This window comes from Macaca fascicularis, chromosome 5 (genome assembly GCF_037993035.2).
Source record: "Macaca fascicularis isolate 582-1 chromosome 5, T2T-MFA8v1.1".
NCBI lineage: Eukaryota > Metazoa > Chordata > Mammalia > Primates > Cercopithecidae > Macaca > Macaca fascicularis.
Genome location: NC_088379.1, coordinates 163,621,088 through 163,647,043, shown reverse-complemented (window position 1 = coordinate 163,647,043; position 25,956 = coordinate 163,621,088). Strand labels below are relative to the sequence as shown.

The 25,956-nt window shown below is 38.4% G+C and overlaps 1 protein-coding gene across 3 annotated transcripts; it reads left to right on the top strand.

Annotated features, from left to right (window-relative positions):
- Positions 1-11,595: 11,595 nt before the first annotated feature.
- Positions 11,596-25,622, top strand: PPID (peptidylprolyl isomerase D). 3 transcript variants are annotated; one of them, XM_045391875.3, is made up of 10 exons: positions 11,596-11,798; positions 13,525-13,665; positions 15,396-15,502; positions 17,481-17,669; positions 19,008-19,130; positions 19,289-19,395; positions 21,476-21,617; positions 23,901-23,987; positions 24,074-24,116; positions 24,925-25,622. In XM_045391875.3, exons 1-10 carry the CDS (start codon positions 11,714-11,716, stop codon positions 25,011-25,013), a joined length of 1,113 nt encoding a protein of 370 aa, XP_045247810.1. In that variant the 5' UTR covers positions 11,596-11,713; the 3' UTR covers positions 25,014-25,622. The 3 variants fall into 3 exon arrangements, with proteins under 3 accessions (XP_045247810.1, XP_073896783.1, XP_045247812.1); XM_074040682.1 differs by having other exon boundaries at positions 11,596-12,050; XM_045391877.3 differs by lacking the exon at positions 19,008-19,130.
- Positions 25,623-25,956: the final 334 nt, after the last annotated feature.

The window sequence follows — 25,956 nt, the reverse complement described above, 5'->3', positions numbered from 1 at the left end:
ATGGAATTACTTCAGCAAATATTATCACCATATTGTAATATTGGGGTATTTTAATTTAATATAAAAGTAAATCAAATGAAGAGTGCACAGAGTCTTTATCTGGCATATCTCAAAATTAGACTATAGAGGAATTCTGTTTTCCAAGATCAAATTTCAAATTAATTTCATAATAAATAATTGTGATCTAAATTGCCCATGTTAAGCTTAAATGATTGATATGTGTGGTTGGTTGTGTGTGTGTGTGTGTGTGTGTATGAGCTGAACATGTAGCCTCCTTCTGACAATATGGTTCCATGACCACTTTTAAGAAAATATTCAAGAAGTAATTGACCCTGTTGGCTAATTTTTCTCAGGAGCAACACTCATATCACTAACGATCAAAACAAAATGGTCATTTTTTGACAGTTGTCCCCAAACATCTAGACAGACTGTTAGATTAATGCTTTTAGCAACTTAGGATGGCATGTTTTACAGTCTGCTGTAGAAACAAGATTAGCTGTGACAGTTTGGCTATGGGGTAACTTCTTTCCTTCCTTGTGAAATAGGAGCATAATACCAGCCTCACAGGTATGTTTTTATGTTTTACATATATTAAATGTTTATTTTAGCTTTACTTGTACTGTCAGAAACTTACACCACACTGAGGTCAGTCTGAAAAGAAATAGTTGAATAAAACGGGTACATTCCTGCAATGGAACTATACATCTATTAAAAACAAATGATCATATCTATGTCAGTTGAACTGAATATATGTCCATCGTATAGTAAGTGAGAAAAACATATCACAGGATAAATAATTGCACTTTTATATTTAAAAAGCCACAATTTCTGTTTATATAGCATTTTGTTTATGCTTAAAAGGAATGGAGGAATAACTTTCTCTCCATACCTCTTTGGTAGAGTCACTTGAGCATGTATCCTGTTTTTTTCCCACCTCACAGGTTTAGTAGCCAAGGTCTACTTTTTTAAATTGACAAATAAAAATTATATATATTTATTGTGTAAAATATGGTGTTTTGATATACGTATACATTGTGGAATGATGGCTAACTTTTTTTTTTTATGATGCTTTGCACAGATTTCTGGAACTCCAACAGAGTTCTACAATTTAAACAGATCCATTGCTGCAATTTGAGAAGTGTCATAACCCTCACTGAAACCCTCCTTCTTAGTGAAGTGAGATACTCCTTTCAGTTGGCAACAATAGAAACCCATTTTTTTTTTTTGCTCTTCACTAGTATCCAGGGCACATACGTTACTCTTTAGTCAACAGCATAGAAATCCTGAATTTCTTATTGTCGTTAGTGATCTCAGTTATGACATAATCCCAGCACGTTGGGAGGCCGAGGCAGGTGGATCACTTGAGATCAGGAGTTCGAGACCAGCCTTGCCAACATAGTGAAACCCCGTTTCTACTAAAAATACAAAAATTAGCCAGATGTGGTGGCACGCACCTGTAATCCCAGCTACTCAGGAGGTTGAGGTGGGAGAATCGCTTGGATCCAGGAGGTGGAGGTTGCAGTGAGCCGAGATCATGCCATTGCACTCCAGGCTGGGCAACCGAGCAAGACTCCATCTCAAAAAAAAAAAAAAAAGTTCAGCTGATACAGGTAAAAGTCAGGAAGAATTGCATAAGGAATCTGATAGCCATTAAGGCTTGTGGCTTCACTAAACTTATTTATCCTTCAAATTTGAATTCTAGAAATCTATACAAATAGACAGTATTATTTGGCCACTTGCAAAAATAGTATGTATTCATTTGTTTGTTTTTGATGGTTAATACAAGAAAATGCCTTGGGGAGGAGGAATTCTCTGTTTTGGTATTATCAAGAATGGTACCCATTATATTATTTAATGTTTCTCTTATAATGTAGAGAAACCATAGAGATGGAAAACCATTAATAGATTGTTTACATATAAAATTTCCTGAACAGAAGGGAGATAAATTGGAGAGACGTTATACAAGAAGAATTGACAGATTGTGACAGTGAACGTTCCTGAGATCTACTGTGTGCAGAAGTAGAGTGAGATCTTAAGGGTTTCTAGCCCAAGGTAGCCTCAAATAGAGAGGGTAACAGGAGAAGGTAATTTGAGTGTAAAGTATAGACGAGAGTTCACTTTGGGATATATCAACTTTGGTGGGATGTGATATTGGAAAGGGGACTCAAAAATTCTCATATGCCAATTCATCTTCTTTGAAATTCAAACCAATCAAATTCAAACTGTTAGTAATCAAACTGCTAACAAATTCAAACTGCTAGTAATCAATATTTATCTAGGATGGTTAATATTGGCATTAGGATACAGAAGGTACCTATATATGAAAGCACCTGACACACAGTAGGTATGGAGTAATGTTTGCTTTTGTATCTTTAATTCCCAGAAATCATTCTGCCAAAGAAACAGAATCTCAAGGAGCAAAACTCTCTATTATTAAGAAGAGATTTTTATGTTTATAGGATTTTTAAACTGTATGCATCATTTTCAATAAATTTTAAGGGTATTACAATAGTAAGATTACTAGGAATAAATGTTAATGCAAGGAATGTAAAAAAATGAAAAATCGCAGGTTATTTTATTTGAGATATACCATTCATTTTTAACATCTCAGCAAGCTCATTAATTGCCTCTATGTCACTATATTCAATGGATATCTATCAGTCTTCTTTTTGCTTAATTTCCTAGTCAACTTGTTCATCACTCTCTCCTTGAAACACTTTTTCCCTTCAATTTCATAATACCACAGTTTCCTCCTGGCTTGTCTTTCTGCTCTTCTTCTCTGCCTCCATTGCAGACTCATTCTTCTCTCCTCTTGGCCTTTAAAAAGTGCAGTTTCTCAGGGCTCTGTCCTAGGATCTTTTCTCTATTCACCCTCTATTCTCCTTGCCCAACTATCATACCTTTCCCCACTAAATTATCATCTGTATACCATGATACCTAAATTTATGTCTCAATCTTAGACATTTCCCTTTATATGTCCAACTAACTACTCAGTATTTCTATTTGGATGTCTCGAAGGTACCTCAAATTCAACATGTCTGAGACCAAAGTGATGACATTCCACTCAAATGCTATCTTTTTCTTCCAGTGTTCCTCATCTCAGTAAATAGCCTCACCATCCATGCAATTGTGTAGCTCAGGAAGCCAGGTGTCATCCTTTTTCCATGCTGCACAGTCATATCCCACATCCAGTCCAACGCTTGTTACTGTTGATCACCCCTGTACCTTTCTCATCCATTCATTTTTATCCATCTTTACTATCACAACTTTAGTACAGGTGGAGTCACTGCTCACCAATAGTAACCTGCTTGGTGTTCTTTTTCAATCCATTATGGCTCCCCTCCATTTTGTTCTCTATGCTAGAACCAGAAGAGTCTTTTTTTTTTTTTTTCTTTAAGACGGAGTCTTGTTCTGTCACCCAGGCTGGAGTGCAGTGGTATGATCTCAGCTCACTGCAGCCTCTGCCTCCCGGGTTCAAGTGATTCTCCTGTCTCAGCCTCCCAAGTAGCTGAGATTACAGGCGCCTGCCACCACACCCAGCTAATTTTTCTATTTGTTGTAGAGATGGGTTTTTGCCATGTTGGCCAGTCGGGTCTTGAACTCCTGACTTCGGGTGAGGTGATCCCCTGCCTCGGCCTCCCAAAGTGCTGGAATTACAGGCGTAAGCCATGGCTCTTGGTCCAGAATAGTCTTTTAAACATGCAAATCTTTTCATGTCAACCCTGCTGAAAATAATTTTCATTGGTTTGCTGTTGCTGTTGGGAAAATATCTTAAATCCTCAACAGGTCACAAAAGTCATGTCAATCAATAAGCTCTAACAGATCCTCTCTATATAAACTCTTCTACTTAGCATAACCTTTTTCAGAGACACCAGTGTCTGCTAGTTGCACATCTATTTATTTCTTTTGGCTGCTATCTCTGCCCAGAATTAGGGAAGTTCATGGAGATGCCAAAAGATTGGCACTAGTTCTCTAACCTTTCTCACTCCATGCAAAGTGATTCGGTGGAAATTTTATTATTGTTTTTATTTCCTGTGGAAAAAAGTTTTATTTGCCTCTATTCACATTCTATAAATATAGAATATCTTACAAAAGGTATAAAAACTTAAACCATTTTATGATGATATCTGAAAACCAAATTTTATGGGGATAAAGCAACTCCAGCATTAATGTCAGAAGGAGCTCAGGGGCCCTTTATATATCATGTAATTTTAAAACAAGTATTTAAACCTATCAAGATTGTTAGATTATATTTTTCTAGTGTACAGTAGAAGTGGTTTTAGAATCATATTGGGCAACATTTTTTACCTCTCTAACCCTTATTTGCCTTGTAAGTAAAATGGGATAATAAAGTTACCTACATCCCAAATTATTCTGAGGACTAACTAAGATCAAGTATGTAAAGTACCTAGCATAAGTGTGGCACATAGTAATGATCAATAGGTGCTAATTATTACTATTTTTGTTTATGATAGTCACAAAGTCATTGTTTTAAAAGTTCTTTTGGGTCCATGTAATTTTTTTTTTTTTCAGAGAAAAGAAATACTGAGGATTTGAACAAGTCTATCATTGGTTTTGTTCTATCAAATATGGGTAAATACACTTTTTCAACTGAAAACAGTAAACATTAATCCTACTACTCTGCAGAGAAGAAAATAATCTTACTGCTCTTCAGAAAGATCTTACTATTACTCCTTATTGCACATAAGCCCTGTCTACCTGGTGCTGTTGTGAACTGATAATCAATATCCTTTTTTGCCATGTCACTTCCAGCTCCTAGATGAAGAAGCTTGTCCTGTTGGGAGTCCTCAGGCACAAAGTCCACTGCACCACTTCTGTCTGTGCAATGATTTCTGCCAGTGGAGACTCTACTGTCCCCTGGTGGCATTTGCTGTCTTTCATGTATTCAATGTTCTGGCTCAGAAGACCTAGTTATGCTTAGATACTCATAAATTTAGCAGGCAAAACCTGAGAATTGCTCTCTCATTCTGATCTGTAATTATGACTCTTGTAGTGGAAGCATCATTTTCTCTACATGGTTCAGAGCAGGGGTTCTTGGTTAGGAAACTCTCCCATATGTTACTGTCTCATCAACACCAGTGCTTCCTTTAGGAAGGAGCAGACTCATTTCATCTCCTCTTTAAGGAGCCACATGCTAAACTGTTCTTTGGAGTTCTATCTTTGGTTTCAGAGTCTGATTCTACAGACAGGATCCTGAAATTTCCTCTTCTAACTCTACTGTCCTTCCTAATTTCTTACCTTTGACAAAGAGGTTGGATGTTACTTCAAATTTGTCCAGGATCCTAGTAAGGACCTCAGTGATCTACAACCTATGCCCATGTAAAGGAATACAGTTAGATCTGAATGAAATACAACTTTATTTTTCTATAACTCCTCTGAAATTCAATTTTGAATTGCCTGTTTCAAAGGGCTGGTAATATCATAATCCGTGTCTATTTCTGGTATTCCTCCTTTTTCTCCCTTGGGGTTGGATCTAAATTCAAAAAGGCCTAAGATAACAGCAAATTTAGGGGTTGGGAGCCTCTGGTTCTCAATGTGATCTGTCTACACAGGCATCCAGTGAGAAATTCATGATCCTAACTCAGTTATCAGTTCTACAAACCTCTAATGAGTCCAGAGTTCCCTTCTGTAAGCTCCCTGTAAATGTGGAGGCTGCCTTTCTTTTCCATGTCAAACATGGGTGTACAGGGATATTTTGTTTCCACTTCAAGTTAAGGCATACAAAATCTCTGGGACCCTGTCTAGTTCCTATCTACCTACTCATACCGTGAATCTTGTTCACTTTCTGGGGCCTGTTGCCTTCCTGGGACAGTTCAGGAATCAGGGAACACATCCCTCTGCTCCTGGATTTCACAAACCCATCTATGGAGGTTTGGTGGCTTCCCAGGTGTGTGACGGGGACCATCGTAAGACTTCCTGTTTCTGGGACTGTGGAAATCTGCCTTGCCATTGCCTCCTCTCTTACTTTCCCCTGTACACCATCCACAATCTTGTCATCTCCCAACACAGAAAGTGGGTTCTTTCTGTTTGATTTTTTTTTTTTTCCTGAGAATGGAAAGCCATGATCTTACAAAAGATGTTTTGTCCAAATCTTTTGCTATGCCAAGAGTTTTATCTGTTTCTGTAAAGCCAAGCCTTTTGCAACACCAAAGCCAGGAAAAGACTCCCTTTGTTCCCTCTGCTTTCTTTGCTGTCACTTCTTTCTTTAAAAGCAAAGAGCACAGAATACCTAGCTGCTTGTTTAGGGTGATGGGCACTGAGATCGAGAGAAGAGAATATTGGGGAGGAAAGCAATCTATTAATATTATTCTACCACATTTATGAGCAACAGACAGAAATTATAACAAGGTTATCAGGAAAACTCCCCACTCCATCCAGATGAAACTGTGTCCTCAGCCCTAAGAAACGGGGCATGATTGTCTCTCTCCTGCTCTTTTCCTTGCTAAGGACAGACAAGATGTCAGCACTCAGACGTCCTATTCCAGGTAAGCAGACTGACAGTAGGACAAGTGTTTTCTAGGAAAAGGTTTATCTTTTCACTAGAGATCCAGTTCTGAGTGGTTTGAAAGGGACAATTCTTTTATTTGGTTTGGTTCTAGGAATATGACAGTTTATATAAAGCTGTTGCTTTGCTGTGAAAAACCTAGACATAGTGAGAATCTGAATTAATCTTTTACACCCAGAAACCTGCAGAGCAGGAAGACTCACTTTTTTTCCTTGTAAGAATGCAAAGAAATCCTCAAAACCTCTTTGCAGTTTTAACATTCATTTTGAAATATGTTGATGTTAGTAACTACTATAATGAAGTATTAGCTACTTATGGTTAATAATTGCTTACACTTATTGAGTACTTACTATGTGTCAGATACTGAAACACTTTAACCTAATCTTCATTTCATCTTCATAATAACCTTAGGAGATACATATTATTATTCTAATTTACAGATGAGGAAAGTGAGGCACAAAGAGGCTAAGTAACTCGTCCAAAGGCACAAACTATGATCTGTTAGAGACTGAATGTGAACTCCAGAATTCTGATGGCAGAGAAGATACGCTTACCTAAGTATATTCATCATGATAATAATGGTTGAGAGGCTATGGCATATGTGTGACAATTCTTGTAATAAAATGTTAAATTGAAGCTAGTACATCAGAATAAAAATGTTAATGGGAACTTATTGTGATACATGTGAGACCAAGAATAAGTTAACAGTTTGCAACCAAGACATGAAACTGGATTAGTGAATGATTTTGACACTCTAGTTTATCAAGGGACACAGAAGTTTTGTTCTGAGTCGTCCTGGGTCTTCAGAGAACCACCATGAATAAATACCATGAATAAACACCAGGAATTGGAGAACATAAGAAATTAACATTTGATATTAATTTTAATGTGCTGGAATTTGAAAGGATCAGCATGGAAATCTGATACAGAGAATCATTTTGAATTACACTTGAAGGTATGGAAATAAAATCTCTTGTTAACATTATTTTATAAAATTCTCAAAGGCATTAGTATTTTGTATAACTCATTCATTCAAAAATATTTACTGAGCACCTACTATGTGTCAGGCACTGTTAGAAGTGCTGGGGATAGAGTAATGAAAAAAAAAAGGTTCTTGTCCTTGTGGAGCTAAATTTTGTTTTTTTAAACTCCTCTTACTATCTATCATTCCCAAGGAGCTGATTTTTAATGAGTAGGTGAAATAAATAAGTAAACAGTATATTACAAAGCTATAAGTGCTATGGAAAAATAAATTAGGGTACCTTTGGGTTTGTTCCTCTTAGTGTTCCTTTTCCTTTCTATTTCAGTGATAAAATGGGCTAGGTTATAAAACTGTTAGTCATTCTGAAAACTCAATCTGAAGGAGTTGGACAAATATATAAACCAAAGTATGATTTCTGATTTCAACGTTGAAGCCAGTTGATATGGCTAGGCTTTGTGACACAACCCAAATCTCATCCTGAATTGTAATCCCCACAATCCCCATGTGTCTAGGGAGACTGGATCATGGAAGTGGTTTCTCCATGCTGTTCTTGTGAGAGTGAGTTCTCATGAGATCTGATGGTTTTATAAGGGGCTGTTCCCGCTCCACTCCTCACTCTTCTATCTCATGCTGCCACGTAAGAAGGTCCAAGCATGCTTCCCCCTCACCTTCCGCCATGATTGTAAGTTTCCTGAGGCCTCCTGCGCCATGTGGAACTGTGAGTCAATTAAACCTCTTTCCTTTACAAATTACCCAGTCTCAGGTATTCCTTTATAGTAGTGTGAAAATGGACTAATACACAAGTGGTCCAGACCCACCTGAAGTAGCAGTACTATCTGAAAAACTGGCTTCTCATGGAGAAATAACATTCTTGTTGCCCAATTTCACTTTATAAGTATATGTAGTTCCCCCCCGCTTTGAAGGTGCTTTTTACCTGTTCCCTCCTTACCTGTCTTACTTGCCACATATGCTGCTGTGACTGATCTTACTCATATTTCTGACCTTAGAAAAGGCTACTGTGTTCAGTGCCCCCTGCTGTGTGCTGAATGTGACTGTCTTTTTCCTATTAAAACACTAATTATATTGCATTGTAGAGGTTTATTCAATAGTCTTTCTCCCCCAAAAGACTGTATAATTTGTGTAGTTAAGGATAAGGGGCCAGGCGTGGTGGCTCGCGCTTGCAACACTCTTGGAGGCCAACGTGGGTAAAATGCTTGAGCCCAGGAATTCAAGACCAGCCTGGGCAATAAGGCGAAACCTCATCTCTACTAAAATGCTAAATTTAAGCTAGTAGATCAGAAAAAAAGTGTTAATGTGAACTTATTGTGATATATAGGAGACAAAGTATAAGTTATCAGTTTGCAGCCCAGATATGAGACTGGATTAATGAATGATTTTGATGCTCTTGTTTATCAAGGGACATGGAAGTTTTGTTCTGAGTCATCCTGGGTCTTCAGGGAACCACCATGAATAAATACCATGAATAAACACCAGGAATTGGAGAACATAAGAAATTAACATTTTATATTAATTTTAATGTGCTGGAATTTGAAAGGATCAGTAAGGAAATCTGATAGGGAATCATTTTGAATTACACTTAAGAATTAAAAAAAAAAATTACCCGGGCATGGTGGCATGTGCCTGTAGTCCCAGCTACTCAGGAGGCTAGGTGGGAGGATCACTTGGGTCCAGGAGGTTGAGGCTACAGTGAGCTGTGATTGCACCACTGCACTCCAGCCTGGGTGATAGCATGAGATCCTGTCTCAAGAAAAAAAAAAAAAAAGATAAGGATTATGTTTTTTCATCATTGTATCATTAGCACTCAGAATGGAGGCTGGCATATAGTAACAGTAAGAGCTAAATATTTGTCATATAATTGAATCAACTTTTGCTGAGTTATCTATGTGGGCATGCCTATGTAGGTATGCATTTTGTTAATGAGGCAAATTTGTGATTATGCAGAAAAATTCAATCAATGTAACATCCTTACTGATTTGTCCTAAAATTTCACCAACACCTATTGTTTATTTTTTCACAAAAGGTATGTTGGTATTTTAATTAAAAATGACTTCATAAATTGGTTTTATTTTATTATTTATTTATTTATTGTTTAGAACAAGTTTTTTTTGTAGAGATGAGGTTTCACCACACTGTCTGGGCTGGTCTTGAACTCCTGGGCTCATGCCTTCCACCCACCTTGGCCTCCTAAAGTGCTGGGATTACAGGCATGAGCCACCACACTCGGCCAACAAATTGGTTTTATTATGAGTACCTAGTACTACATGTAATTTCTCTTTTACTTTTTAAAATATTTATTGTGAAAAAATGTAAATGTGCAAAATAAAGAAGAGGAGTATAATAAACTCCCAGGCACCAATCATCTGCCTGGCCAATTATGTTTCATCCACAACCCCACCCGCTTACCTGACTCCAGGTTATTTTAAAACAACTTCGGGCACCATAGTGTCTAATTTTCAGTGATTTAAAATAGAGTGTATAAGAATGCTTTAGATATTACAAGGCAAATGCTTACACATTATCTTTTTCCATTCTCATACCCTGTTCTTTGGCATTTTACTGAAAAGGAAATGAGAAGGGTTCAGAGAAATTATGTGACTTTTCTTTGGTAACATTCCTAGTATATGCTGTAGTCAGAACTTCAAGCTTTTGCTTTTTTTTTCCTTTTTTAACATCAACTTTCGTGCTTCGTCCAGTGTATAACATCATAGGCAAATTCAAATTGAGAATAGGAACCAGTTATTCTTTAACCATAACCCTTCTAACTTTTACATATCCTAAGACCAGGTAGCAAATAGGGCAGGAGCCTTCATCTGGAGGGATGGTGGCAGTTCTGATAGGGGAAAATCAGCATTAGTCTTTCCTTCCAAAAAGCCACTCTGGCTGCTGCTGTTGACACAAGGCTCCTGGCTTTTGAGACATAATTTGAGTGCTGGATTCCAATACTTTTTACTTCCTCATAAGAAAAAAAAAATGTTAAGCATCTAAGGATATCTCATGCTTTATTGATAAAGTCAGTCTCAGGCTGAATCCAAATTGCTGAGCTCCAACAGAACTACAAGGCAAAGCATCTACACAGGGAATTGCCACTCTTCTCCAAAATCAGGCTTTATTAAGAGGCAAGACTATGTTCTCCTCATATATATATACACATACACACACATATATATGTAGAAAGTAAATGTTTTACACAGATTCCCCATAAAGGAAAAGTGGGCTATAGTAATACAGTATTTTTTTTTTTTTTTTTTTTGCGGGGGACAGTGTCGCTCTGTCACCCAGTGTGGAGTACAGTGGCACGATCTCGGTTCACTACAACCTCCTCCTCCCGGGTTCAAGCGATTCCCCTGCCTCAGTCTCCCGAGTAGCTGGGATTACAGGCATGCGCCACCAGGCCCAGCTGATTTTTTTTTGTATTTTTAGTAGAGACGGGGTTTCATCATGTTGGTCAGACTGGTCTCGAACTCCTGACCTCAAATGATCCGCCCGCCTCGGCCTCCCAAAGTGCTGGGATTACAGACGTGAGCCACCTCGCCCAGCCAGATAGTTTTATCAGGAATCAAAACTGTGCTCTCTTCTGGCCTCTCGGCTTTAGCTGTTTGGAGCGTTTAGTCTAATCCTTATCACTTACATTGTAATGTGAACATCAAATTGCAACGACATGGCAATGATAAGGCTCCTATTGGTTGGGTACCACCAGTTTGTGCCAGGCATTGCACTGATTCACGTCTTTAATCCTCAAAACGACCTTCCGAGGTCAGCGTTTTTATTCTCTTTTTCCAGACGAGCAAACTGAGTTTCTGAGAAATCACACCCAAGTCGGTGGCAGAGCTGACGCTAGCATGGGGCTGACTCCAAAGCTCTCCACGCCACGATGGTAGGAAAGACAACGAAACACAAGCGAGAAGAATAATGAGAAATGGGACCGTAACTTCCATGAAGTGAGAAGCCAGGAAGAGGTGGCGGAGGGTACGCGGTTCTCGCTACGAAGTCGCTCACGAGCTTTGAAACACCGCGCGGGGGAGCGGGGCGGTGTCGGAAGTCAGACCATGGCTTCCGGTCTCGCGCCGGAAGTGGCCGGTCAGCGTCGCTGCTAGTCTCCGGCGGAGACTAGCGCTCTGGAGTTTGAGGTGCCGGGCGGCCACGAGGTGCGGGGATCCTGCGTCCAAACGCGTCTGCAAGTCGAGATGTCGCATCCGTCCCCCCAAGTCAAGCCCTCCAACCCCAGTAACCCTCGAGTCTTCTTTGACGTGGACATAGGAGGGGAGCGAGGTGAGCGGAGTCTGACACTGGCGGAAAAGCCCCGAGAAGGCGGGGGTTCCCTGGATTTGGGAGATTCCAAGGGTGGAAGGCGGCTCCGGCCGGTGGCTGCTCAGTGTCGCGGAGGGGATGGCTGCCTAGACTGGTCCACCGGAGCAAGCCCGGGCATCTAGGGCTAGATCGATCCAGCGCCTTTGTATCAATGCCATCGGTCGTGCGGAAGTTTCTGGAAATTTCTAGTTCGGGAATTGTGGCGTCCTTTAGGTTTGCCTCTCCTGATTTGGTTACACTTCCATGCCACCTCTGCACTACCAAGTTAGCATGAAATAAGATTATTTTATGTTTGCAGTGGGACAGTTCAGAAAGCATATCCTGGGATATGCGTCTGCGGGGTCCTAGGAACTATATTTGCCACATGAGATAATATATCAGCACGTGCTGTATTATTTATACGTTAAAGGGACTTGTTTGCTTATTGCCTTTGCTTTATTACTGATTCTTAACTTAGAGGTCCATTCAGATGGGCCAGCATTTTCTCTTAATTTGCCATTGGGAAAATGCGCTCAATGTAGTGATGGTGTTGCCTAGGTTACATAGCCGCTCAGAAGTTCCTAAGGCCTGGTGAATTAGGGAGCGTGTTGCTTTGTAACTGGATTGGCCTTGTTCTGGAACATGTTAGAATTGCTGGCCAGGCAGTGTATTTGAATGCGTGTACAGGACACACACACGTTTACACGTACATTCAGTTTGTTGCAACTAGCTAGGGCTAGGTTTATTCTCACCTGTCTTACGTGCTGTCTAGAGGAGGAACTTTTACAGCTTTTGCTTCAGAGGCTGCACGAGGCAGTTTGCTCAGAGCACAAAGGCTGCAGGTATACATAACACGTGGCCAGTTCACCCATCCAAAGACTGTTTAATTTTCTCCTGTTGGTTGCTTGCTGATTGGAGATTCTCAGTACCTCTTGAAGAAATTATTCAGGATTTAAAACTATTTGTATTGAATGATATCTCTTACATGGTGCTAATCTTTTGGCTACTATAATTGGTTATGATCCTTGGTATGATGTTTCAAATCTGTTTATATACCTATATGACAGTAGGTAGACTAAATTTGAATATTAGAAAAATGACAATAAGATTCACTAATTCTACTAGTAAGTATATTCAAAGGAAATGAAGTTTGTATGTCAAAGAGGTATCTGCACTATTATAACATTATTCATGATAGCCAAGATAATGGAATCAAACTAGGTTTCCATCTACAGATGGATTTTTTTTTAATGTGGTATATGTGCATAATGGAGTACTAGTCACCCATAAAAAATAATGAAATCTTGTCACTTTTGACAATGTGAATTAATATGGAGGACATTATGTTACATGAAATAAGCTGAGCACAGGAAGACAAGTAACTGCATGATCTCACTTACATGTGGTTTCTAAAAAGCTGACCTTGAAGTAGAGAATGGAATGATGGATTTCAGGGGTTGGGTAGATGGTGATCACAAGAGACCTAATTTCAGTTAGAAAGGGGGAATAAATTCAAGAGATCTACTGTATAACATAATGACTATAGTTAGTAACAATGTGTGGTGTTCTTGAAATTGCAAAGAAGAAAAATTACAATAAAAGGGAACTTGGTAATTCATGATTGATCTGCTACCATAATTATACCAACCTTTTTATCATTTGCCTATTTGGTTGTTTTGCATACTGACAAGATTTTCTTTTCTTTTAGTTGGTCGAATTGTCTTAGAATTGTTTGCAGATATTGTACCCAAAACTGCGGAAAATTTTCGTGCACTGTGTACAGGAGAAAAAGGCATTGGACCCACGACTGGGAAACCTCTCCATTTCAAAGGATGCCCTTTTCATCGAAGTATGTGTAAATTTTCTGAATCTTGTTATTCTTCACATAGACAAGTCCTGTTTTTTAGGAGTTAGGGAAGAAAACGCTAAGTAGGAAGTGAAGCTCAAAAAGTACTATTAGCTTCCCCATTTGAGGCAGTAACTCAGTTTCTTAAAGGTTAGGCTGTGCGAGGTGGAATTACTCATGGTACTAAGGTTTATCTGTAGAGAAATGGACTTCCCTGGCTTTACCCATCTTCTCATTCTTCTTCACTCTAAGATGATTTGATGGAGAAAGGAAGGCCATAGTCAGCCGAGCTTAGGTAGCTTCATTGCCTGGTAACAAAAAAGTTATGTGTAATTTTGGGACATGAGTGCTTGGGAAGGCAGCAGATTTGAAGATTCAGTGTTTTGGGCACATGGGTGATAATGTGGTCAAAATATGCCCTTTTCTACTGCTTATCACACTTGGTAATGAATCATACTTTTGTTTAGTGATAATGGCTCTCCTAATAGACTGCAGGCTCTATGGGTTCAAGAACTGTATGTTTTCACCATTTTGTTTTCAGTGTCTAGTATAGTTATTGAGTAGGAACTCAGTAAATATTTGTTTAATAAATAGGCAAATAAGCAATAATCACATGAGCAATGTTTTTTTAAACGATTTATTAAGAAAAAATTAACTTTTTAAAAAGTATTTAAACTATTTACTTTCATGTTTAATAAAAACTCAAAATATGCTAATAAACTACATGCAGAAAATATTTAACATAGCAAGTGTGAGACTGCTATCCTTAGAAAGGTCTGCCTGCAAGAGTAGCACTTGGTTGGAGTTGGGGAACTTGACACTTGAGCCATTTCCTAAATAGAGTGATTTACTCTGCCTAGTCTATTTGTACAAACATGAACGTGTGCTTTCTTTTGGGGAGTCTGGAATTTTGGTACATATTAGGTGGAGTGTGCCCAATAAATACCTTGGGTGCTGAGTGTCTAATTGGCTTTCCTGGGCAGAGATACTGTGTACATGTTGCTGCATTTTTGTTGCTGGGGGAAGTGTGTGTTCTGTGGCACTTCATGGGAGGGAGAAAGCATAAGGAAGCTTGCATATGGATTTTTCCAGATTCAGCCTGTGTCTTCGCCCTCATCATCTCACTGTGTATCGTTACCACTGTGATCCCACCAAATACTGATTTGTGTGGGCTCTAGGGTTCTCTGAACATGAAAGCAGTCTTGGTAACCTTTGACACAAAGTGATATATTTGCTGAAAATTTTCCATTAGGGCAGTACAAATCTACTGGGAATAATTGGTCTTTATTCAGCAGACATTGTTGAGTAACTAATATGTGTACATGCACATAGTTACGAGGATGTAAAACAATACAGTTGGTGTACTTAAGGACATCATTGTTTGCTGGAAGGGGCAGATCATAATGCCGTATGTTATGTAGGCAGAGTCAAGATACTGTGGGAGAAAAATTAGGACATAGAGCTTTGGGATTTCAGTGACAGTTTTATAGGGGAGGTATCATTTGAACCGATTTTCTGAATGTTAGCGGGGATCAGGCAGGGAAAGTAGGTTGGATTCAGACGGTGAAAAGCGTGACCCATTTGAAATTGCGGGGACGGGTGGGGAAGGGCAGACAAGAGAGTGACATGACTAGAGTAATGCACTAGAAAGTTGTGTTACACACATATCCATTAGTAAGCATTGCTAAAGGCATCCATGTCTCAGTCACTAATAGCCATTTCCTTTTTTGTAGTTATTAAGAAATTTATGATTCAGGGTGGAGACTTCTCAAATCAGAATGGGACAGGTGGAGAAAGTATTTATGGTGAAAAATTTGAAGATGAAAATTTCCACTATAAGGTAATGTTATTGCTGATAAAAAGATCATTATATATCTGGAATACTTGTTGGATTAAGACACCAAAAAATGTCTCAAGTGTGCTTAGATTCTCCCATTTCTTGTAAAAGGAATCACTTTTGTAAATAACGGTTCTTTAATATGGAAAAGTTTTCATGCAGTAAAGATTTATTTAGCATTATTTCATTGTGATCCAGTTTTTATATGCTTCAGTTAAGCCAATGAGTTTTTACATGCGACCAGCATCTGGCAAAATTGTTTCCAGGAAAAATGTTTTCGTTGTTGGAAGGATGGTAACTTGTGCATCTTTATCCTTGAATTTGAAGAGCAACAAAACCATCACTAATATCCAGGATGTCAGGGGATTTGCACAATAGTAGATGTAGTTAAATGTCCAACCTCCTAAAGGACTTTAGTGGTGCCTGTGCCTTCTTATCTTCATTGTCCCAAGATGTAATGGGGGTATATTGCATCATTCAAGTTATAAGAATGGACATGTAAATACAAAAGTAAAGTGATATTTTTAGAAATAAGAAATATGAGCAAGGTTATTAGGATAATTTGAAAAAATGTCATCAGTCTTCCTGCCAGTGTCTATTGAGACTACAATTCTATGTGCAGCACTATCACTGGCACCAAAGGTTTATAAAAATGAAAGGCCTTGATGTCAAGGAATTTATAATCCTACCTCAGAGACAAGATTAAGATACATGGAATTACTGGAGGATAATAGTATATAAATAAATGCTAAATTGATTGAATAACCTTGCTTGTATGACATTGCTAATACATACTGTCTGTATACTGTAGGAGAAAGATGTGATTAATGCAGTCTGAATTATTATGGAAGTCATTGAGGAGGAATGACTGGCTACGTAGGCTGTGCAGACTGGGTCTTGCAAGGTGGCAACGTGGCTGAAATTTGGTTAGGCAGGAACCGTAGTATTGATGCAGAATTTAAAAAGGGACGTGGGTGAGGAAAGACACGTCAAGGAAATAAAGTTCTAGTTACTGTTGTACCAAAGGAAGCTACCAGAAGGATGAAAACTAAAGGTTATGTGATGATCAGGTTGATATAGAGAAAAGGGGCCTATAGACAAGATACATGGTTCTTGCTTTCTATAAACTTGGTGGCCTTAAAATCTGAATTTGATTTAGATTGAGGGGAGTAAAAGGCATTTTGGTGGGGTGGGGGGGTGTCGTGAGACATTATATAACATGAGAGTTACGGTGCGTGCACCAACAAGGAATACATTTAGAAAGCCTAGGAGATAAAGTGAAAAGGTTCAGAAATTGGGTTTCATAGATGCTTTGACAGTATTATGCCAAGGTAGAATTTTGATTTCAAGATGCATGCAGCAGTTTCTTTTGAGCACTCTCTGAAGAGTTGATTCATCTGGGATGAAAACCTAATCCAAATCCTGTATGATTTGGATTCTTTTGAGATTAGGAAAGTATCAAACTGAATGTCTTGGGTAAATTCAATATCCCATTACTGTTCCCAGTTTATTGATACGTAAAGGAAAACATACTGTAGGCATATTTATGAATTTGGAAGACTATTCAGATCTTCCCAGAAAAAAAGAGCATTCATCATAAAAAGGGCAAAATATATGACAAGAGTTTCATAATGCTGCATCTTCATTTTAAAGGTGAAGTATAAGTATCTTCTCATGGCCGGTTTAGAAATAAGCTTCCCTCGGACTATTGTTTCTGTCACCTATTTACTTTGATAAGGTTTTTTAAAGTTTAAAAAGTGATTAAGTGTGTCCCATGTTTTGTGAATTAAAGGTTGCAGTTTATAAAAAAAAGTAATTAAAAATGTCATAAGTGAAAAGTAAAAGAGAGTACAGTTTGATCTAAATGGTAGTATAGTGCACCTCAGTTTTATGTTCAGTAAAAGAACAGTTCAGACTAACACACGATTCAGAAAGAACACATCTAACCTTGGTTTTCTTTTAATGATTTTTATTTCTACAGCATGATCGGGAGGGTTTACTGAGCATGGCAAACGCAGGCCGCAACACAAATGGTTCTCAGTTTTTTATCACAACAGTTCCAACTCCTCATTTGGATGGGAAACATGTGGTGTTTGGCCAAGTAATTAAAGGAATAGGAGTGACAAGGATATTGGAAAATGTGGAAGTGAAAGGTGAAAAACCTGCTAAAGTAAGTAAAAAGTTACAGTGAAACGCACTTATTATCTTAGTTGCTATCTTTTTTTTTTTTTTTGAGGTGGAGTCTCGCTCTGTTACAGGCTGGAGTGCAGTGGTGCAATCTTGGCTCACTGCAGCCTCTGCCTCCTGGGCTTAAGCTATTCTCCTGCCTCAGCCTCCAGAGTAGCAGGGATTACAGGTGCACGCTACCACACCTGGCTAATTTTTTTTGTATTTTTAATAGAGACGGGGTTTCACCATGTTGGCCAGGCTGGTCTCGAACTCCTGACCTTGTGATCCGCCCACCTCGGCCTCCCAAAGTGCCGGGATTACAGGCATGAGCCACCGTGCCCAGCTTATTAGTTGCAATATTAAAGAAATGTAAGTAAAAGGATCAGTGATTATTAGCTGGAAAAATGTTACAATAATTTTGGGTATAGGAGCCTGGATCTGCCACTTTTTTTTTTTTTTTTTTTTTTTTTTAACTGTTCTGCAATGGGAAAGACAATTAGGGTAGTTTTAAAGGAGATTTTTATTATTTCAACTTTCTTTTGGTTATCTTTGCTAGTTTACATTAAGCCTTCTTATACCTGCAAAACTTTTGAGTCGGTATGTATAGTAGTACATAGCAGCATGAGGATAATAAACCTAAAATCTTGTCTGGATTGTAGCATTAACTAGAGGCATGGCCTTGACCTCGTTACTTAACTTTTCCACACCTGTTTTCTCCTGTCTAAATTATTTCTGGGTTTAGACTAGATTATCTCTGAAGACCCTTGTGTACTTAATGTCTGTGAATCAAAATGACCTTAATATTGGCTGGGCATGATAGCTCATGCTTGTAATCCCAGCACTTTGGGAGGCTGAGGTGGGAGGATCACTTGAGACCAGGAGTTGGAAACCAGCTTTGGCAACATAGTGAGAAGCTGTCTCTTAAAAAATAAAAAAGAAAAAGAAAAACCCCTAAATGACCGTAATACTACCCAGCCTAAGTGACAGGGTTGTGAGTGGTGAGTGGGAGTTGGAAGCTCAGTTACTTCTAGGAGGTAGGCTGTCACTCAGTGTGTGACGAGAATAGTAGTAAACCGGAAGCTCATGCCCCACCTGATGCCACTTACATAGACAGTGATAAAATTGCCAATTTGTTCTGTGTTTATTGAGCTCCTAAGTAGCAGTAAAACACTTATGTAAATGTAACATTGTCATATTAGTTGGAATGTATAAAACAGCATTATAGTAAATAAATGAGCCTCACATAAATCTGTGGACAGTGTTGCACTGACTTCAGCTGTATAACTTATCTCTCATTATTATGATAGTGCACTTCTACAATTTAGGGTTATTTTTACAGTTGTGCATTATTGCAGAATGTGGAGAATTGAAGGAAGGAGATGACTGGGGAATATTCCCAAAAGATGGCTCTGGCGACAGTCATCCAGATTTCCCTGAGGATGCGGATGTAGATTTAAAAGACGTGAGTACTTGCAGATTAGTCAAACTTTAATTACTTTAGTAAGTGAAAATATTTAGTACTAAAAGTTTGAGTTTTTGTTTCAGTCTCTCATATGATAGAATCTAGCATTAATCTATATTACTTACTAAAATCCAACATTTTTGTATTTTTTTATACAGGTAGATAAAATTTTATTAATAACAGAAGACTTAAAAAATATTGGAAATACTTTTTTCAAATCCCAGAACTGGGAGATGGCCATTAAAAAATATGCAAAAGTTTTAAGGTAATATTATTTCTATCAAATTATTTTTAAGAAATTATAAATTGAATTATAAACTAAAATTAAGAATTGCTCATTATATTTTTTCAAATTACTTGTTGAATAAGCAGTTGTATTGAAATAGTTGCATTTCCTTTTTTTCCCCTCAGCTTATTTTGAGAAATTTCAAAAGACAAGTTGAAAGAGTAGTACATAATTATTCATATGTTTTACTTACATTCACCAGTTTTTAACTTTTGCTGTTTATGTTTTTACAGAACTGTTTTAATAGGAAGTTGTTGATACTGTGATACTTTACCCTAAGTATTTCAGCATGTATTTCCTAAGAAACAAAGACATTCTACATAAGTTCAATACCATTAAAACACCCCAAAGTAATATTGATAGGTAATATCAATCCATATTTAGGCTGGGCATGGTGGCTCACGCCTATAATCCCAGCACTTTGGGAGGCCAAGGTGGGTGGATCACCTGAGGTCAGGAGTTGGAGACCAGCCTGCCCAATATGGTGAAATCCTGTCTCTACTAAAAGTACAAAAATTAGCTGGGCATGGTGGTGCACACCTGTAATCCTAGCTACTCAGGAGGCTGAGGCACAAGAATGACTTGAACCCGGGAGGTGGAGGTTGCAGCAAGCTGAGATTATGCCACTGCACTCCAGCCTGGGTGACAGAGTGAGATTCTGTCTCAAAAAAAAAAAATAAATAAAAAAGTAATCCATATTCCAGCATCCCCAGTTGTTTCAATTTTTTAGAAAAATCCTGGGGCCAAACTAAGATTATATGTTGTATTTAGTGATAGTATCTCTTTAGTTACTTACATTTCCTACCTCCCCTGGTTTTTTATTCATTTGCGTTTTTGTGGAGTCCAAGTCAGTTGTTTTTATAGACTTCCATCTGTATGTGTTTGTTTCCTTAAGATTAGTTTGAGGTGTAATATTTTGGCAAAAAGACTTAGGTGTTGTTTTGTATCACCTATGATATCACATCCTGAAGACACATTTCCCTTTGGCCTGTTTGAGTTCACACACGTGGTTAAAGTAGTGTCAGCCAGAAGCATTTGTTATGTAGTCTGAGGTAGTACTGTGAAATTGTGTGAATATCTAGTCCCCAGCAACCTTTCACCCAGTGGATCTTGCCATCATTGAAAATCCATGCCTGAATCTGTTATTATACTGATCTTCTAATTTTATCATCATACAGTTATTAACTAGCATTCTTCTGTTTGCAAGAGCCTCCTGCATATTTTCTAAGTATCACTATAGACCTATGGATATTTTTCTTTTTCTTTTTATAGAAACAAGGCCTCCTTATATTGCCCAGGCTGGTCTGGAACTTTTGGGCCCAAGCAATCCTCCCTCCTCAACCTCCCAAGTAGCAGGGACTAGAGGATTTCTTATGGGTAGTTTTCAGTTCTGTTTGTCAGTACACTATTACTGTCATTCTTTTTCATGCCCAAAGGGTTCCAGATTTGTTCAGTGGAAGGCCCCTTTCCTTTGGCATGTTCCTATTAGTCTGTGAGCACTTGCTTGCTTTTTTGCACAAGATGTTCTAAGCTCATCTTGCCTTGCTTTCAGATCTGATCCAGCAGTTTTTCCAAGGACCTCTGATTTCTTTCAGAGAAAGGAAGCTTTAGAAACCAAATTCTGGGGGCCAAGTGTGCTCAGTTTCTGGGCCCTTTTCAGGGACAATGCAAAATCAACGCAATAGAGTTCTCCTTCATCTTTCCCCTATTGAATTCCCTTCTCCTATTATGAGAATCCTGGTTCCAAACATAATTATGTTGGAAAGTACATAGTGGAGACCTGAGTTTCAAAAATAGAAAAGTGTTACTAGTGCATAATTAGATTTGGGAATTGGTCTTACATTGGCCTCTTTGAACACTTTGGGGAAAAAAGTTGGAACAAAAATAATTTTTTTTTAAGCCTTCTTAAGAAAAATTTTAAAAAGTGTGATCATTAAGATTATTGATAGCATTTTTAGAGCTTTTTATATCAGAAATGACAACACTTCTGGACATACAGAAGAAGAGTAATTCCTGTTTATGTGGCCTTTCATACTGCTTTTATTAATGCGTTCTACAGATACGTGGACAGTTCAAAGGCTGTTATTGAGACAGCAGATAGAGCCAAGCTGCAACCTATAGCTTTAAGCTGTGTACTGAATATTGGTGCTTGTAAACTGAAGATGTCAAATTGGCAGGGAGCAATTGACAGTTGTTTGGAGGTAAGTCTGTTTAATCTTGAACTTTTTAAGTAAGTTGGATTAAGACTTAGTTTGAATAGTAGCAATTTATATATATATTAATATATCTTATTGCATAGGACCTATTGAGGCTTAAGAAAACATTTTGTTTCTAAATATTTTGGACCCTCAATTCTTTCCCTGCATTCATTTTGCTTATAACTGTCACTCAACAGCCATGAAGATCCTTGCCTTTTTTTCTCGAAGCACATATATCAGCTCATGTATTTACTTAAGAGCACCTATTATATGTTAGGCATTGGAAGACAAAGTTAGGAATGATTAAGAATGTGGGTTATGGAGTCAGTCAGGTGTGGCTTTTTTTCTTCTTCTTCTTTTTTTTTTTTTTTTTGAGACGGAGTCTGGCTCTGTCGTCCAGGGTGGAGTTTAGTGGTGCAGTCTCGGCTCACTGCAACTTCTGCCTCCCGGGTTCAAGTGATTCTCCTGTCTCATCCTCCCGAGTAGCTGGGATTATAGGCGTATGCCACCATGCCCAGATAATTTTTGTATTTTTAGTAGAGACAGGGTTTCACCATGTTGGCCAGGCTGGTCTCAATCTCCTGATCTCAGGTGATCCACCCGCCTCAGCCTCCCAAAGTGCTGGGATTACAGGTGTGAGCTACCATGGAGTAGTTATAGAAAGTTATATAACATAATGTAAGGCATTTAGTGTAGTGCCTGGCACATTTTAAGCACCTAACAGAGACGAGTTATTTTAATTAAAAGATCCATACCCTCAAGAAGCTTAATAAGTGATTCAGTTTCAATTTAGGTTCATCAGGACTTGTGTATGGAGAATGGGTTCTATTGGAACAGGTCATTTATCTTTAGGAGGGCCATCCAGGTATGCTAACTGATAAAGCTAGAAAGGTGGCAGTTTTACCTTCCTCAAATAGAGCAATTATGACTCTCTTCCCTGTTGTACAGTTTGAAAAGTTTTCCAAATGAAACATTTTAAGAATTTTACATATTAAGCCATGTACCTAGACTAGCTATGCTCAGAGCAAGTAGAACTAAAATGAGATCCTAATTTGGTAGGGTAGATGACATAAGGGATAGGAATATATTTAGAAGGGAGCATACAACAGAGGAAAAAACTTATCAAAAGAAAAGATGGGTCTTCACTCTGGGTTTCTTTTTTGTTTGTTTTTTTTGCTCTGTCACCCATGCTGGAGTGTAGTGGTGCAATCAAAGCTCACTGCAGCCTCAACCTCCTGGGCTTGGGTGATCCTCCCACCTCAGCCTCCTAAGTAGCTGGGACTACAGGCACTCGTCACCATACCCCGCTGAGTTTTACATTTTTTGTAGGATGGGTTTTTGCCATGTTGCCCAGGCTGGTCTCTTAACTCCTGGGCTCAAGCTGTCCACCCACCTTGGCCTCCTAAAGTGCTGGGATTACAGTTAAGAGCCTCTGTGCCCAGCCCGGATCTCTTTTTGACCTGTGAGGCAGATAATAAAATCTATGTATGGGCCGTTAAAAGATGTTACATAAACAAAAGATAATTTTAAAATGTTTGTTCTAGGGGAGAGACCTGATGCATAAAGTCTCTTAGGTTAAAAGACCTTTTGTAAGAAAAAACCTAGGTTGGGTATGGTGGTTCATGCTTGTAATTCCAGCACTTAGGGAGGCCACGGCGGGTGGATTGCTTGATCCCAGGAGTTTGAAACCAGCCTGAGCAACATGGTGAAACCCTGTCTTAAAAAAAAAAAAAAAAATTAACCTGGTGTGATGGCACATACCTGTAGTCCCAGCTACTCGGAGGCTGAGGTGGGAGAAGCACTTGAGCTTGGGAGGTTGAGGCAGCAGTGAGCTGTGATCAGGCCACTGTACTCCAGCCAGGGTCACAGAGGTGAGACCTTGTCTTTAAAAAAAAAAAACTTAAGAGTTTATAACTTAAGAGTTATTAAGTTATTAATGTTCCTAAAAAACTTACAATTCAAGTAAAAAGTATATACAAATTTTTCTTCAAAATGATTTTCTCTCATAAGTGTTAGTTCAGGCCTATTTGGGAGATTGAAACCACAGTGTGGGGAGCATACTGGAAACTGGTAGAGAAATGTCTTTCTCCCCCATGTCCATTCAGTGCCCTCTGCTGACAAAACTTACTGCCCACTGGCAGAGGAGAGCTATTTGCAGGTTTCAGCTCCATTTTCACAGAGCAGTGAAGGATGGGTTTGGAGTTGATAGGCAATGAATTGAAATCTGGCATATAAGCTTAATATGTAATAATTTGATATAAATACTAGCTTTATACTTTTTTGTAGGCTCTTGAAATAGACCCATCAAATACCAAAGCATTGTACCGCAGAGCTCAAGGATGGCAAGGATTAAAAGAATATGATCAAGCATTGGTAAATCTTGTTCCAAATGTTTTTTAAAATAGACAAGTACCTTTATAAATCATACACCTAACTTAAATGTTTTTTTCCAATTAAAGGCTGATCTTAAGAAAGCACAGGAGATAGCACCAGAAGATAAAGGTAAGTTGGCAGCTTGTGTAGTGAAAGTTAGTTTTGTTATTTAAAAATGTATCCTCAGGAACCATTGTTCACTTTGCCAGATTTTAGATGTTTGTTCAAAAGATATTACAGAATGCCTGCTGTTGGGCCAGGCGTTATCATACAGCAATGAACAAGACAGTCAAAGTCCCTGTCCTCAAAGAGCTTACGTTCTACTCCCGCTCAAGAATATACTAGTTTTTCACGTTATTTATTTTTCAAGTTATCATCTCTGTAGTTTTTTGTATGTCTAAATACTGTTTGTCTTATGGTATCCTTTGAGACTGTTCCTATTCTGGTTATTCTAGTCGAGAGCTCAGCATCGTAAGACACAGTATTCATGGTAAATTTAACATTTGGGACCATTCTTCAAGCTGAATGTAGCCATAACCTTAGTACTGAAGTACTGGTTATATGTTTTAGGAAACTATGACAAAAATAAGCTTGTTTTTCAAATAAACCAACTATGAATAGTGACACTAGATCTGGATATTACAAAATGTCTTTGGTCTCTTATTACTAAAATGAAACAAGGGAAGCAGTTACCGTTCCCTAATGTAGAGGGAGAAGGCAAGTCTTGATGTGCTTGAGTTCTCTCAGTTGACAGTCCTCTAAAATTACGTTTCATTTCTGTTGTTTGTGAGATTGCTCAGATTTTCTGTTACTAGGGCTTACTTACTTTATGGAGAAGTTTTTTCAAGGGGGTAGTTAACATTAAAACAGTTTGTTAGTCACCATAATGTTTTTGGATATTTTGAGAAATAACTCACATTGCATATTTATTTTACAGCTATCCAGGCAGAACTGCTGAAAGTCAAACAAAAGATAAAGGCCCAGAAAGATAAAGAGAAGGCAGTATATGCAAAAATGTTTGCTTAGAAAGGATTCAGTTTTGCTTATTGTATGTTGATTGTGTAAATGCAATAAGAAAATGTAAAGGTTTTTGTCTATTAATATGATCCCTAATGTGTTTCTTTTGACACCTTAGTTCCTCATTGTTTACAGTTTAGGAGTACTGATAGGGGTTCATGCTTAATAAACGTGTCACAATACAGTCAGTAAAGTGGTTTTGTTTGTTTCTTTGAGATGGAGTCTTGCTCTGTCACCCAGGCTGGAGTGCAGTGGCGCGATCTCAGCTCACTGCATCCTCTGCCTCCCGGGTTCAAGTGATTCTCCTGCCTCAGCTTCCCAAGTAGCTGGGATTACAAGCATATGCCACCACACCCAGCTAATTTTTGTATTTTTAGTAGAGACAGGGTTTCACCATATTGGTCACGTCACGCTGGTCTTGAACTCCTGACCTCGTGATCTGCCCCTGCCTTGGCCTCCCAAAGTGCTGGGATTACAGGTGTGAGCCACTGTGCCCGACCAAGTAAAATGTTTTTTAAAATGGTTATCTGCATTATTCATAAAGGATAATGGTGTCCAGTCTTTTTAAACTTGTAAAGACACATCTTATTGAATAAAGAGATGACAGTTTAGTTTGTATATTGTTTCCTTCAATTCTTTGATGTATCTGTGGTTGGATGATGCTAAGTTTTCATGCTTATAGATAATACGCACACACACAAACACACAAACTTGTTCAGGGATGGACATACTTTTTCTGCAAGGGCCAGATCATAAAGTTTTTAGGCTTTGTGGACCATGTAATCTGTCATACCCACTCAACTCTGTGGTTGTAACTCAAAATCAGCCATAGACAATGTGTAACCAATGGGTATGGCTGTGTTTCAATAAAACTTTGGTCTAGAATATATATTGATTTTTATATTTGAATACTTAACATTGGCAAGTCAAATGTAAAGTCCAGTAGTGAATT